Below are 14,276 nucleotides of genomic sequence, written 5' to 3' on the forward strand. Positions count from 1 at the left end.
AGTTTCTCTTTGTTGGCTTTCTTTTGAATATCATCTAATTCTTCACTTTCTGTGCATTGTCTGCAAGGTCCTGATTCACAGAGCGTTTTTCAATGCCATTCCGCCATTATAAAAACGCATCTGTGAATCAGCCCCTAAGTGTCTACATGGCCTGGACCCTCCCTGTCACTCACCTCTTATTCCCTTCTACAGTCCTACTCTTGCTCTCAGATGGAATTCTCAGCTCCTTCTTACAACTCCTCGGCCTTGACGTGCGCAGTCTGGAGTCCATTTTTCTTTTCTCATGGCCCCTAAACTCTGGAATCATCTCACGTTGTCTATGTAGTCTTCATCTTTCCCTTTTTTCATTCTCGATTAAAAGAGCATTTTGTTTCAATGTCATCTTAATTTGGATATTGTAAACTGTCTTAGTGTTGTACCATTTTTATTATGTTCAACACTTTGGCAAAAGTGCTGTATAAGCTAAACTATAATATAAAACTACAAACAGTAAGACACACCAAAAAAATGCCCTCGGAATTGCTGCTGTTATATGATAGAGGGCGACCGCCATAATGTGCAGCAAAGCAGACAAAATGACAGAAGGGCATTTTACAGAGCCATTTTATTATTATATTAGCAAAGTACTGCATTCCCATTGCTAGATGCTTCCACAATATTGCAGGTATTGCTATGATATGCTCGGATATGCCCGCTGGGATTGTACCCCCTGGGCGTCTAACCTCCTTACCCCTTTAGCCCAAGGAAGGGATCATCCCCGGCCTAGGCACAGGCGGTGAGCGCCAACTAGCAACCATGATTCTGCATAAAGCCTAGTCCTCCCCCCACACACACATGCACGGGTGGTGCTTGGGCAGCTTTTTGTAGCCATAGTGAACACATTTCTTTGCCTATTGGCTGAAAGAGTTCACTGTTTTATTTGAAGGGTCTTCAATAACTTGCAATTCATGCTCCAAGGGGGAAACGGGATTTGTTTTATATGGACAATCCACTTTAAGAGGAGCTCAAACAAGCTAAGGGATTCTACTAACAATGGTGGCTGCCGTGGCAATGACCTTGCAGGGCACCTCAACTGTTTGAGTATCTGACTTCAGTGGTCCTTGGAATTTGTTAAGATCTCGTTCATTCTGAAAGGCTAGGAATTCAAAAAATCCAAGCAATTTTCACTCAACGAGTGGGGTGATGTCAGATGATCAGCCCAAACAGCCACCTCTCACGCACCTGGCACTCGTCCATATGCTTCTGCAAGTATATCTTAGGAAACCGGCTAAGGTGCTTTTAGTTTCTTACTCAAAACAAAACATGTGTCTGGAATGAGACTTTGGGCGCCATTCTGTGGGACTAGAATGCACTTGGCCATCGCCCCTTCCTATCACACCATCTCTGTAATCTGCACTTAAAGACCGCCTTGTGTGTCTCTGCCGCCCACTGTTTTCAGAGGGAAGAGATTTGGCTCTTTGCGCCACTGCCAGCCTCTGTGCAGTATGCATCGTTGTGTTCTAGTGCTGTAGGTACTTTGAATAATTGGGGCATTCAAACGTGGTTGCATTTGGGGTTCTGAACCCCCACGTGTGTGTTATCTTTTGCAATTTAGATTGCATTATAATCTCCCCCATAGGTTGTCTTCAGTTCTAGTACAGAGGCCTACATTCTAAATCTACTGGGTGAATGCAGGATTGGGGGAGTGATGAGATAATCCTGGGGAAGGAACGAGGATGTCACAATGTGGGGCCTCTTAACCTTTCCCCTTGCAGTCCATCAGTGGAAGGCAAGTTGTGCATTAAAGGCTTTATCCTCACTTTTGGAAGCACATGTGTGTTACTTTGCATCTACCTGTTATGTACGCCCTCTCATTCGATTCCCTCGTCTCCTTATTCACCTTCACTTTTTGCATCTTGACAGATGATGGCCGGATTGAGCTTCTGCCCAATAGGGATTAGAGGCCCCCAGCAGTGAAGCTATAGAAATGCCCCCCCCTTAGTTGCTGGAGAGATGAGCGAACCTCATGTGAGCAGAAAAGGTGGCACACAGATGCACTGGGCACCGGACTGTTGACGCCAAACCTTCTATTCATGTCCAGCCCTAGTACACCTGGTAAGCAATCCAGGAGCTCTAGCGAGTATTGAGTTCATTAGAGGCCCCGGTAAATGCAGCCAGCCTTTAGAGGCCCCGGTAAATGCAGCCAGCACCACAGTAAATGCAGCTAGCCTTTAGAGGCCCCGGTTAATGCAGCCAGCACCACAGTAAATGCAGCTAGCCTTTAGAGGCCCCGGTAAATGCAGCCAGCCTTTAGAGGCCCCGGTTAATGCAGCCAACACCACAGTAAATGCAGCTAGCCTTTAGAGTCCCCGGTTAATGCAGCTAGCCTTTAGAGGCCCCGGTTAATGCAGCTAGCCTTTAGAGGCCCCGGTTAATGCAGCTAGCCTTTAGAGGCCCCGGTTAATGCAGCCAGCACCACAGTAAATGCAGCTAGCCTTTAGTGGCCCTGGTAATTGAAGCTAGCCTTTTGTATTCATCATCTGTAAATTCCATGCCATGTTCTTGCTCTACTTCACTGTCAGAACGGGTTATATCGCTGTCCTGTTTATCTGCATCACACTTGCATCTTTGTACAGTTTTCAGTTGCTCGCCCTGCACCAGCAATCTTGGCATGCTTTCAGTGATTCCTTTTACCTGGCCACCCTAAAATGTATTCCCTACCCAGGCTCTTTGAGAGTGCCGACGAGTGTTGTGGAGCGCTTTACAAAAAACCTTATGGCCAACCACTTTTGGCCAAGCTTGCCACTCAACGTAATAGATTGTTTCTTGCAGCGCGTCTCAGGGAACAAACACATCTGTGGATACCCTATCTGGAGAACTGCATGCGGGGAAGCATGGCTGTGGAGTTTTTACCATAAAAACGCCACTGAAAAACACCCCATATTCAATAGGCGGGTAAAAACGTGATTCTTCACCACTTCATTGTGATGGCAGCATATGATGGCCTAGTCCTGAACATCATGAGGCCAAGAGACCACTTTTGTTGTAATCCATTTATCATAACATTAATGATTGTGTTCAAAGCTGCCTTCCCAGATGCGCAATTCACAGAGGACGCCCTCCTATGCCACCACCTGCACGTGCTCCTACTGCACTTCTCCCAATCAGGCCATCTCTTAGAATACCCTCAATATGGCAAACCATGACACCCCCGGCTGCTTACCACTGGTCCCCTGGTATGGGACCTCCTTCATACTTTGGCTGACCGGCATCGTGTGGTCAAATAGGAATGCCCTTCTAGCTGTATCATGCTTGATTGTTTGTGTGCACTACCCTTTCCCTGTGTTCGTGTCCCGCCTTTGGCACTCGGAAGCAATTCTGTTGCAAACTGGCGCACTATGAAATATCAGTACAATGGAGCTTCACATTTAGCCTAGCAAAAGAATTGCATGATTAGAACGCGGGTCACAGAAGGACCATATACTTTGCGACGAACTAAAACAAAAGTTTACTGTGCAAATGAGAATAAACTGCCCAGTTCCACCCCAGGAATCTCCACACACTTTGAAGTTCCTGTGGGAACACAAATGCTTGGCTCATCATGTCTTGCTTTCTAGGAGTCTCTGCATCCCCACGGTTAGTTGCCATATCTCAGCCTCGCAAGTACATTAACCTCTTGAATGCCAAGGACGAGTATGCTCGTCCTTTTTACATAGATTTACATAATAGCCTGCCAGTTAGCGACTGAATGATATCATTTTAAAGGGGACTTTATTCCCCTTCCAATAATCCTATGGACTCTAATTAATGGGAACGAACACACTCCTTTTTGGGGGGCTTTACCTTTCCTTTTGTATAATTAATGTTGAGTACCCACGAGATAATCCATTGTGAGATTAGTGGATTTACACACTCTAACACCATTTGTAATCCAGTGGTATTACCGCTGGAACAAGTGGTGGTAATGGTAATACCGTCTGGTGGTATCACCACTGAGAAACCACCAAACTCGTAAGGCTTATTGTGTCAATACCTCACACCTTATAAATGGTGTAAGGTTGCATGCATGTTATGGCAATATGGAAGACATGCAAATGGTGAAAAACTTGTGTTAACGTGCGTTATAAATGCCATGACATAACATATATACCGCTGTGATTGTGCGTGCAGTTATTTTGGCAGTACCTTGCAAACGGGTGGAGTACCCAGTCAGTTTTAGTCCTAATGGAGTTTTGAATGGGAGAACACAATCCTGGGTTAGACAGATGGCTGGGGTTATGTAGTGTCGCACTGATTAACAGACTTTGTGAATAGAATATTTGCGCAAGGCATTGACTTCAATGTGTCCATCTAGAGGGCTGGTCTGGTCTCGCACCACTTTGTGATGAGTCTACAATGTCCAGGGATAGTTAACCTTGTGTGCCTCATTTTCTTGAAAGCCACAATAACCTGTTCTAACTTCTGCAATGCCAGGTCTGATGAAACAGAGCTATGTGAACCATACTACTCCTTGCTTCCCTTTTCTCTTTTTTTAAGTGGCGCAAAAATAGTCAAAATCAGCACACATTCTCCTGAAGGTAATTTGTGGCTGCAGTGTGTCATGACTTTAATCTCTTCCCTCCTATAGCCAGTGGTTCAGTGTGATGAGCCAGGTGCATGCGTCCACAGAGCAGGAGATCAGAGAGATGCACGACGAGCAGGCCAATCCACAGAACGCCGTGGTAAGCACAGCATTGCAACGTTGACCATCACCAAACTGTTTCATAGGAGTGATGTCGATTTTCTGCTGCATGTAATGACCTTTCCAGTGCATGGGTATAGGAAAGACATTGGAGGTTGGAAGTACATGGGTGGACCATCCAGAAATTCTTGGACGAACTACTTACAGCAAAGTCTGGAGGTTGATGTTGCTGGCGCAGGGCTAGGGGATGGCAGCCGAATGTGTACATCAGATTGGTGAAAAGGCATGATTGTCGGAGGTACCCGTGCAAAACTTAACACCATCAGAAGAGGTGGGTGGGTGGGGGGGGGGGGATGGAAGGGTCGAACACTGAAAAGAAAAATGTAATTGCCTGGTCAGTGCAAGAAGCGATGGACAAAAGACAATATCCTTTCGGCACACTGCTTAAAAAATCATGTGTTGCAGTGTAACTCTTTACAATAGTGTTTCAGTTACTATATCCAAAACTTGCCTCATGTATTTTGACTGATGAAGATCACACCATCATGTCAGTATTCGCTTGATAATTGTGTCTTGGTCTGCTTTGTGCTGTAGTCACACCACACGCTTTTTATCCTTAGGGAACGCTGGATGTTGGGATGATTGACTCTGTGTGCGCTTCGGACAACGCGGATCGGTGAGTGTACATGTAACTTGGTGTGTCATATCTGGCCACCCCTTATCCTAGCCTCTGCCTTGGCATCACAGGATGCCCTTCCTAGGGGACCCTTTTAGATATGACTGGCCACACTCTTCAGGAAGACCCGTTCTACTCTGCCAGGAATAGAACTGGCTAAAATAGTTTGTGGGTATCGAACCTATAGAAATTGTGCTCCCTTTTTGGCTAAAATGGTACTGCATGTTTTAAATGCATTATTACACGTGGACAAGTGGCTACATTTCCAGATTGTGCCCCTAGCTACCCTTCTTTAGGGGTGCTTCTGGTCAAATCCCCTCTGTAAAAATGTGCAATACGATTTTGTAGAATAACAGCTGTACAATAAAATGGCCCCCATCCTCTCAGTGTGGCTGGGATCCATTCTCAGCCGCATCCCACACACCATGTTCTTCTAAGTACACACTTCAGGTTTGAAGCGCTCTTCGATGTTAAATGTTCTCTGTAGATTACTCCACTGCTTCTTGGGGCTATGGCCATACTTTCCAATAGTTTAACAAAGGTAGCGGGCGCCCCTCTCTCGCAAGAACAGACATGATAACCTGTTCAGTGGTTATTAACCACTTGAGAGTTCGCAGCCACTGCATTTACCCACTGATGATCCCCAACAAGGGTGAAACACGTGTATGGGGTTGCTGGTGGTACTCTCGTTCAGATTGGAATTGCCATTGTATTTCGGTGCTGGACTGCCCCTGGGCAGGACAAAGACTGATATGCAAATGGATATTTCCCATCTGTGAAAGGCACAGTGAGTAAAAGCAGTGGCTGCGAACTCTCAAGTGGTTAATAACCACTGAACAGGTTATCATGTCTGTTCTTGCGAGAGAGGGGCGCCCGCTACCTTTGTAAAACTATTTGCTAAGGAACCTGGGATTGGTAACCCTAGGTCTCCTGGGGGCAACCAGACGTGGTCTCCCTCTCACTGTGCTTAGAGAGGCATCAGCTTCACCTCACTGATGATCCCCAACAAGGGTGAAACACGTGTATGGGGTTGCTGGTGGTACTCTCGTTCAGATTGGAATTGCCATTGTATTTCGGTGCTGGACTGCCCCTGGGCAGGACAAAGACTGATATGCAAATGGATATTTCCCATCTGTGAAAGGCACAGTGAGTAAAAGCAGTGGCTGCGAACTCTCAAGTGGTTAATAACCACTGAACAGGTTATCATGTCTGTTCTTGCGAGAGAGGGGCGCCCGCTACCTTTGTAAAACTACATACTTTCCAATACATTTTAAAATTTCTGTAGATAAATATTGTCTATACTTCCAAATATATTTATTATCATTTGATTATGAGCTTAAAATATAAGGGGGTTAATCTGCTCAGAGCTTTGATCACGAGGGGGTAACTTTAGCTCAGAAACTGAATTTTGGGTGCTTTGTCAGACGTCCCTCTTTGTCAGACCCAGATTGTAAATGTAAGCGAAGCGCCTGTTCACCCCTGTAATGTCTTGCATTCATGTCTACGCGGGTTGGAGGATATGGCCAGACTTGTACACTCGCGTAGGTGTGTGTGTGTGTGTGTCTGCTCTTACTCACTTTTATGTACCTCATGCAGGCCCAATTCGTTTGTGATTATCACGGCTAATCGGGTCCTTCACTGCAATGCCGACACCCCCGAGGAGATGCACCACTGGATTACGCTGCTGCAGAGGTCCAAAGGCGACACCAGAGTGGAGGGGCAGGAGTTCATTGTCCGCGGTAAATTGCATTTGATCACTATCTGTCTGCTTTTGAAACATTAATTTATTTGGGAGATTTCTAGTGTCACTTATTCTGAAATAGAAGGAACTAAAAGTAAAATGACTGCTCCTTTTGGGTAGAATCGGTAGAAGTAGATCAGAGCTATTGAATTGGACAGTATCATTGTGCTTAGGATTTAGTTATTGGGTTTTCTTTCCCACTGATGCACCGGGTGATTATGGGGCAGTCTCTTTCTCTCGTTGTAGCTCAGGCCTACCAGTTAGGAGACCTCAGTTGCAAGCTTTCCTCAAATGGTTCTCAAAACAGTTGTGTTGTTGCTTCATAAATTCCATGCATCGATGCTGAGTGGGGCGGGTCTCCGATTAGGACATGTGTTTACAGATGCTTCTGAATCCAGATTCGTATGGTGGCATCATTAAAAGCCCAAGTTGTTCAGCTGCTTAAAATATGAATTTGTTTTAGAGCTGAACCTGGACAGAATGAAAAGGCCTTTTTCTTTTGGCCTCTAGGTTGCCAAAATAGGCACCCAACCTCTGGTCTCAATTTCTCAGTTACTTTTTGAGGAGTTGCACAAAACTGTTCGCTCCTGTAAGAAAACCATGCTGGAAAACGTGTGTCTTTTTGAGCTCTGTAAGTGAGAAGGAAAAGAGCTCCTTTTCCAAAATGTGGGGCCATCCACTGTGCAAATGGTGGTCATTTGGCATGTTGGTGAAATCTGGTAGATGGGCCACTGTGCTTGTGTTCACGAGCTCAGGGCCTAGGTTTGCTTTGCCCTTGCTGCACCTCGTGATTACAGAGCAGTCCTTTCCTTGTGTTAGAACTCCAGTGCAGGACTGCTAGGTTGGAGTTCGTGTATGCTAGTTTTACCCACAAAGAAACCTGCCTTTGGTAAATGTACACACACTGCGGTTGCCTCATTATCTTCCCTCTCGTAGTTGAATGCAGAGGAATTTCCGCAGGTAATGCCCTGCTTGAAAATCTTTTAGTATAACGAGTGCATTTATTGCAGCCGTATTAACAGAAAGGGAAATCTGGTTTAGAGTAAAACAAAAAAAAGGGATTGGGAAAGGCAGGCGTCTTCTGCACAGAGCAGCAAACACTGTTGTGCATTTGAAAGAAGTGGAATGCACGGGATGTGGTGTCCTATTTTTTATTCATAGTGTGCAGAGTTAAAAGAAGTGAATAATAATAGAAAAAAGTAATGTGATCAGCTGATCACATTTTATGTTGAGTGAAATCTCTCTCATGTAAGCCATGTCCCTCCGACAATGGTTCTTTAATGTTTTTGACAGCATTTTAAACCTATTATATCAAAATACATTCTCCTTGTAACGTGTACATGCATGTTTAATTATTAACATGGAAGATATTGTCCTATTTATCCTCAATCTGTCTTGTGCGAATTTGGTGGTCAGGATATTTCTTTACATTGTTTTTTTTCATTGCATTTGTGCTAACTCTCGATTTAAATCAAGAAAGCATTTTGTGAATTTTTGCCATTGTATGGAAAAACTATCCATTAAAATGTAACTTTTTGATGTCAGTGCACACGTTTCCATCTTGAAACAATGATGTTAGTAGCACGATAGTCCTTGGATCTAAAACTCTCCAATAGGTAGAAGATAGCTGAGCCGATATCCAGTGATTTTATAGAAGATTTATTATTCGATGTATTTTTATTGAAACATTTTTAGCGACAAAATACTGAATACTTTATAAATATATTTCTGATGTTTGTTAATCTGCTTAGAATCACATGCTGTGCATAGGTCCGACATCCAGTGGTCACTGCGGAGTATTGCATTTTGTTTTTCGTAGTCGAAAAGGGGACGTCGACAAGGCGTGTCTGAAACACTATCCCTATAGTGACGTGCGTTGTACCCACAATCCCTCACGCGTCGAGGTCCCTCAGATTGTTTTTTTCCGCCCAGCTTCTGGTCGCCTTCACGCGGAGCTCCTCGAGAGACATTGCAACTCCTCGACCCCTGGTCGTATTTTCTCTAATATTTATAATCCCTCCCTCGACGCAGTTGTAAGCTGTTCTCCGCCGAAAAGAATCTTCGACGGAGGGTCGAGCGGAAGAAATCCTTCGGCGCTGCCGAACACGTGGCCTGGCCTCGCAGGCCATATACAGTAGGGAGAGTGGGGTCGTGGGACATCTCTGGGTCTTTTCTGAGAATGCCTTTCCCTTTCCCCTTCCTTTCCCTTGGGGTGTGTATCGCGATTTATTGCCTCGGCTATGGAGAGGACACCGTTTAGGTTTTGCCCACTTTGTAAAGGCAAATTCACTTGGAAGGACAAGCACTCACGGTGTAACCGCTGCTTGCCCCTCGATCACAAGGAGGAAAGGTGCGCGGCGTGTCGGCTTCTTAAGCCTAAAACTCTAAAAGACCGAAGGGTTAAAAGGTGGGCGGCCTACGCGATGTCGAAGGCCGAAGGTTCACCCGCCGCTGCTACCACCGACAGTGACGAGGAACGCGATACCACGACCTCCGCTACGGAAGTCGAAACCCCCTCTAAGGAGCGCTTACGCGCTTCGTCGTCTGTCCCCGGCCCCGACGGGCTCGGCTCACGCCCTGCTTATGGGGATGAACACCCCGGCGACACAGACGCACACAAAGATCCACATAAACACACAACCCACGGCTCTTCGTCGACAAAGTCGAAAAGACCTTCGGCGCCCAAGGAGACGCAGGTTCCACCGGCGGCCTCCTCGGACCGTTCGGGTTCGAAGCCCCTCTCGCAACCGCAGCCGCGACCTGCGACTGGGCTTTCGGCAAACAAGGGCGCTGCCACCAAACCATCGGCCGGTGCGCATCAACAGAAAGCGCAGACCGCCGTAGAGCGTTCGATACCCATAGCGTCGAAAACTCAAGCTATCTCCGACAAACGAGTCGCCGACAAGCGAGTCGCCGATAGCTTAGCAAGGATCGCTGTAGCAGACGCCCAAAAGCGTACGCCGAAGATTTCGTCGAGCGTTACGCATAAATTAAAGGATACGCCGAAAAAGCCCGAAGGGAAGCAGGGACTACCCCCTACAGGCAGGGAGTCTCCCGACACACCAGAAGGTTTTTCGGAGGGCGATGGGACACTTTCCTCGACGCTTTGGGAGAGGTCGAGCCATTTCGAGTTAGATAACCCTATGTTTCCCCCGCCAGACCGCTCTGGGGTACCCCATGAAACTATGGAAAGACTCCACCTCTGTATGGAGAGGATGGAAAAGTTCATGAGCACCCAGGCCTCTCAAACACACAAGAGGACCAGAGAAGGGCCTCAGGAGGACCCCAGGGCCAAAAATCCGAGGCTAGTCGATCCCCAGCAGGACACAGCCTCAGACTTCCAAGATGTATATGACCTCACTGGGGAGGAGCAAGACTTCGAGGAAGAAGATGATTTCATGGACAATGAAGAACAGAACCAGGAGGAATGTCTGGAAGACAGAACAGACATTATAGAAGAAGGCTTCGGGGTTAACCCAGAAGAGGGACCTTCACACCCCTGGCAATCACCATCAGTGTATTCCGACACTGATGTCATAAACCTAACTCCTCCGGACAATTCTCCAGTTAGGAACACGTCTCCAATTGACGATCAGCCAACGTTCAATGCACTGTTGCGCAGAGCAGCAGCGCATTTCGAACTCGACACCGGGGAACTCTCTCCAGAATTGGACTTTGTGGAAAGAGTGATTAAGGAAAAACCCCCGGTCAGCCAGACCATTCCACTCCTCGCTTCAGTGAAGAGAAGGATCATACCTTCGCTGTCCACTCCCGCTATGATCAGAGGGGTCAATCCACGGATTGAAAAACTTTTCACTCCTTCACCCTCAGACCCCCTCTACATTAGGGGACATTCCATTCCTGATTCCCTAGTGGTTTCTAATACTAGAAAGAGGGCAGGGGTACCACTTTCCACGAGTGAGGCACCCCCTGACAAGGAGGGCAAGAGGCTATATGCCCTTGCAAAAAGGGTTACTTCCTCGGCTGCCTTCTCAGCAAGAATTGCCAACAACAATTCCTTGCTTGCAAGCTACGCAGACGCGCAGTGGGCCAAACTGCGAAAAGACGCCGAGGAAGCACCGGAGCCTTTACGTACGCGCCTACTGTCAACTATTGGCGAAGGAACCCAAGTGAACCAGAGCATTGTTAAAAACTCTCTGGACGCGGCAGAAACAGCAGGACGTTCCTTGGTACAAGGAATACTCCTAAAGCGCCATGTATGGCTGCGCAACTCAGGCTTTAAACCAGAGACACAGGCGTCTTTGATAAATAAACCTGTCGAGGACGCTAACCTCTTCGGAAAAGCGGTAGATGAAGCCCTAGAGATGGCTAAAAAAGAGTTCGACACTATCAAGAGTCTCGACCAGATCTCTAAGCCCACTACCAGGCGCGGCTATGGCAACAAACGCTTTTTTCGTGGCCAACGCCAACACCAACAACAAAATCAACATCAGCAATACCCTGCCACCAATTACCAAACCAATAGTGGGCAGTACAGCCAAAGAGGCCAACGCCGGGGCAAAGGGAGGGGTCGGGGATCCACCCCCAGAGGCTCCCAAGCCCCCAACAACTCCAAGTGACGCGAAGATTCGCGTCCCCTCCCATGCAACACCGGTCGGGGGCCGGATAACATCCTTTCTTCCTGCATGGGAGGAGATAACGTCAGACCGTTGGGTACTGTCCACCGTAGCCCACGGATACTGTATCGAATTCAACAGTTCCCCATCCTACAGACCCCCGAGGGGACGTCGCATGACACCGGAACATCTTGCCATCCTTCTCCAAGAAGTACAACAACTACTGGAAAAAGGAGCCATAGAGGTCGTGCCTCTATCTCAGGTAACGGAAGGTATTTATTCAGTGTACTTCCTTGTACCCAAAAAGGATCTAACCATGCGCCCTGTATTAGATCTGCGCCCAGCGAACAACTTTATCAAACCCCAAAAGTTTCGTATGGTAACCTTACAGGAAGTAATCCCACTGCTTTCTCAGGGAGATTACATGACAACATTGGACATGAAAGATGCATACTTTCATATTTTAATGTTGCCAGCGCACAGAAAATACCTCAGGTTCATGATAGAGGGCAAACACTACCAGTTCAAAGTGCTACCCTTCGGCATAGCATCAGCACCAAGGGTATTCACGAAGGTGCTGGCAGTGGCAGCGGCCCACCTGCGCAGGTTGTCCATCCCAGTTTACCCTTACCTCGACGACTGGCTCATAACAGGGGATTCTTACGAAACATGCTTCTCCAATACCCAAAAGACAGTAGACCTTTTGTTCCAGTTGGGCTTCTCCATCAACGAAAAGAAGTCCAGTTTAGACCCCAGTCAAATCAAGCAATTCCTAGGGGCTCTAATTCAAACAAAGGACGGCCTCGTCTTCCCCTCCAGAGAGAGGGTCCAAAACATGCTGTTTCAAATCCCTCAATATGTAACCGGTCGAGAGGTGACGGTACGCAAAGCAATGCGCTTGCTAGGAATGATGGCGTCGTGTATTTATTTGGTACCTCACGCGCGCCTGCGCATGCGCCCAATGCAAGAGTGGCTCAACAGCCAGTGGTGTCAGGCCAGCGGACTATGGGAGGATCTAGTTGTGGTCTCGCAGGCCTTAGTTCTCTCGCTACGGTGGTGGACAAAGGAAAACTTGGAAAAAGGGAAACCCTTTGCCACACCCGCGGCGGAAGCCACTCTAACCACAGACGCATCCCTCACAGGATGGGGGGCGCACCTATCCCATCAAACTGCTCACGGAGTGTGGACTCCGAACGTAGCATCCAAACACATAAATCTACTGGAGCTACTAGCTGTGTTCAAGGCGCTAAAAGCCTTCCAGGAACACCTACAAGGCAAAACAGTAATGGTCCTTACAGACAGCACCACAGCCATGTACTACATCAACAAGCAAGGGGGCACCCACTCTCCAGGCCTGTCCAAGCTGGCCCAGAATATATGGAAGTGGGCTCTCAAACAGAACATGTTTCTACTATCACTACATGTACCCGGGGAACTCAATCTGCTAGCAGACAGCCTCAGCAGAGATTTCCCCCTGCCCAAAGAGTACGAATGGCGCCTGCACGAAGACATCGTCTTCGACGTCTTCACACAATGGGGATTCCCAGAAATAGACCTGTTCGCAACCCTGGAAAACTCACAATGCCTAAGTTACGCCTCCAGGTACCCCCAGAACCAATCCAAGGGGAACGGTCTGTCGATGCAATGGTCAGGGAAATTTGTTTACGCTTTTCCCCCGACTCCCCTTCTCAACAAAGTGGTGCACAAGATGCACCAGGAACAAGTGACCATGATACTAGTGGCCCCAATGTGGGCACGACAACCATGGTTCGCTCACTTGATGGAGATGTCTCTATCCCCCCCAGTAAAACTCCCCTGCCCGTACAACATGCTGTCTCAGGACAAAGGCAGGACGCTGCATCCATGCCCCCAGAACATGAACTTAGCAGCTTGGCTCCTGAGATCATAGAGTTCGGACATCTACAACTCCCGCAAAGATGCATGGACATCCTCAGGGAAGCCCGAAAACCGAACACTCGCCACTGCTATTCTAGCAAGTGGAAAAGATTTGTCATCTGGTGCAGGGGTAAAAGCATCAACCCTATTGACTGCTCTCCCACACATGTGGTCCTATACCTCACCCACCTATTAGATTCAGGTCTAGTGTTTAACTCCATTAAAGTCCACCTAGCTGCACTTTCTGCATACACCACTTCCCAACTCAAAGTGTCGTGGTGGAGGATCCCTGTTATAAAGGCCTTCATGGAGGGAGTAAAAAGAATACACCCCCCGATAGCTGACCCAGCTCCCGGATGGGACCTTAATGTGGTACTCACCAGACTCATGGGCTCTCCATTCGAACCCATGCACAAAGCATCTCTTAAACACCTCACGCTTAAGACTGCTTTTTTAATAGCTATCACCTCCATCAGGAGAGTAAGTGAACTTCAGGCTCTTTCTATTCTAGACCCCTTCGTTACAGTTCACAAAGATAAAGTGGTTCTACGCACTCACCCTAGGTTTGCTCCGAAATTTATTTCTAAATTCCACGTAAACCAGTCTATAGAACTACCAACGTTCTTTCAAAATCCTTCCAATTTGGGAGAAAGGACTCTGCACACTCTAGATGTACGCAGAGCGGTCATGTTCTACATGGAAAGAACCAGACCACTGAGGAAGACT

The 14,276-nt window shown here is 47.3% G+C and overlaps 1 protein-coding gene across 1 annotated transcript in view; it reads left to right on the top strand.

The window, feature by feature from the left end:
- Window positions 1-14,276, top strand: part of MYO10 (myosin X) — a 640,382-nt gene that overhangs the window by 539,618 nt on the left and 86,488 nt on the right. The window contains exons 29-31 of the mRNA XM_069620501.1: window positions 4,607-4,700; window positions 5,281-5,336; window positions 6,933-7,075. Of these exons, the coding sequence (XP_069476602.1) occupies window positions 4,607-4,700; window positions 5,281-5,336; window positions 6,933-7,075 (293 nt within the window). The remainder of the gene's footprint in view (window positions 1-4,606; window positions 4,701-5,280; window positions 5,337-6,932; window positions 7,076-14,276) is intronic.

The sequence above is a fragment of the Ambystoma mexicanum genome, chromosome 5q, assembly GCF_040938575.1.
Source record: "Ambystoma mexicanum isolate Mex_15411 chromosome 5q, UKY_AmexF1_1, whole genome shotgun sequence".
Classification (NCBI taxonomy): domain Eukaryota; kingdom Metazoa; phylum Chordata; class Amphibia; order Caudata; family Ambystomatidae; genus Ambystoma; species Ambystoma mexicanum.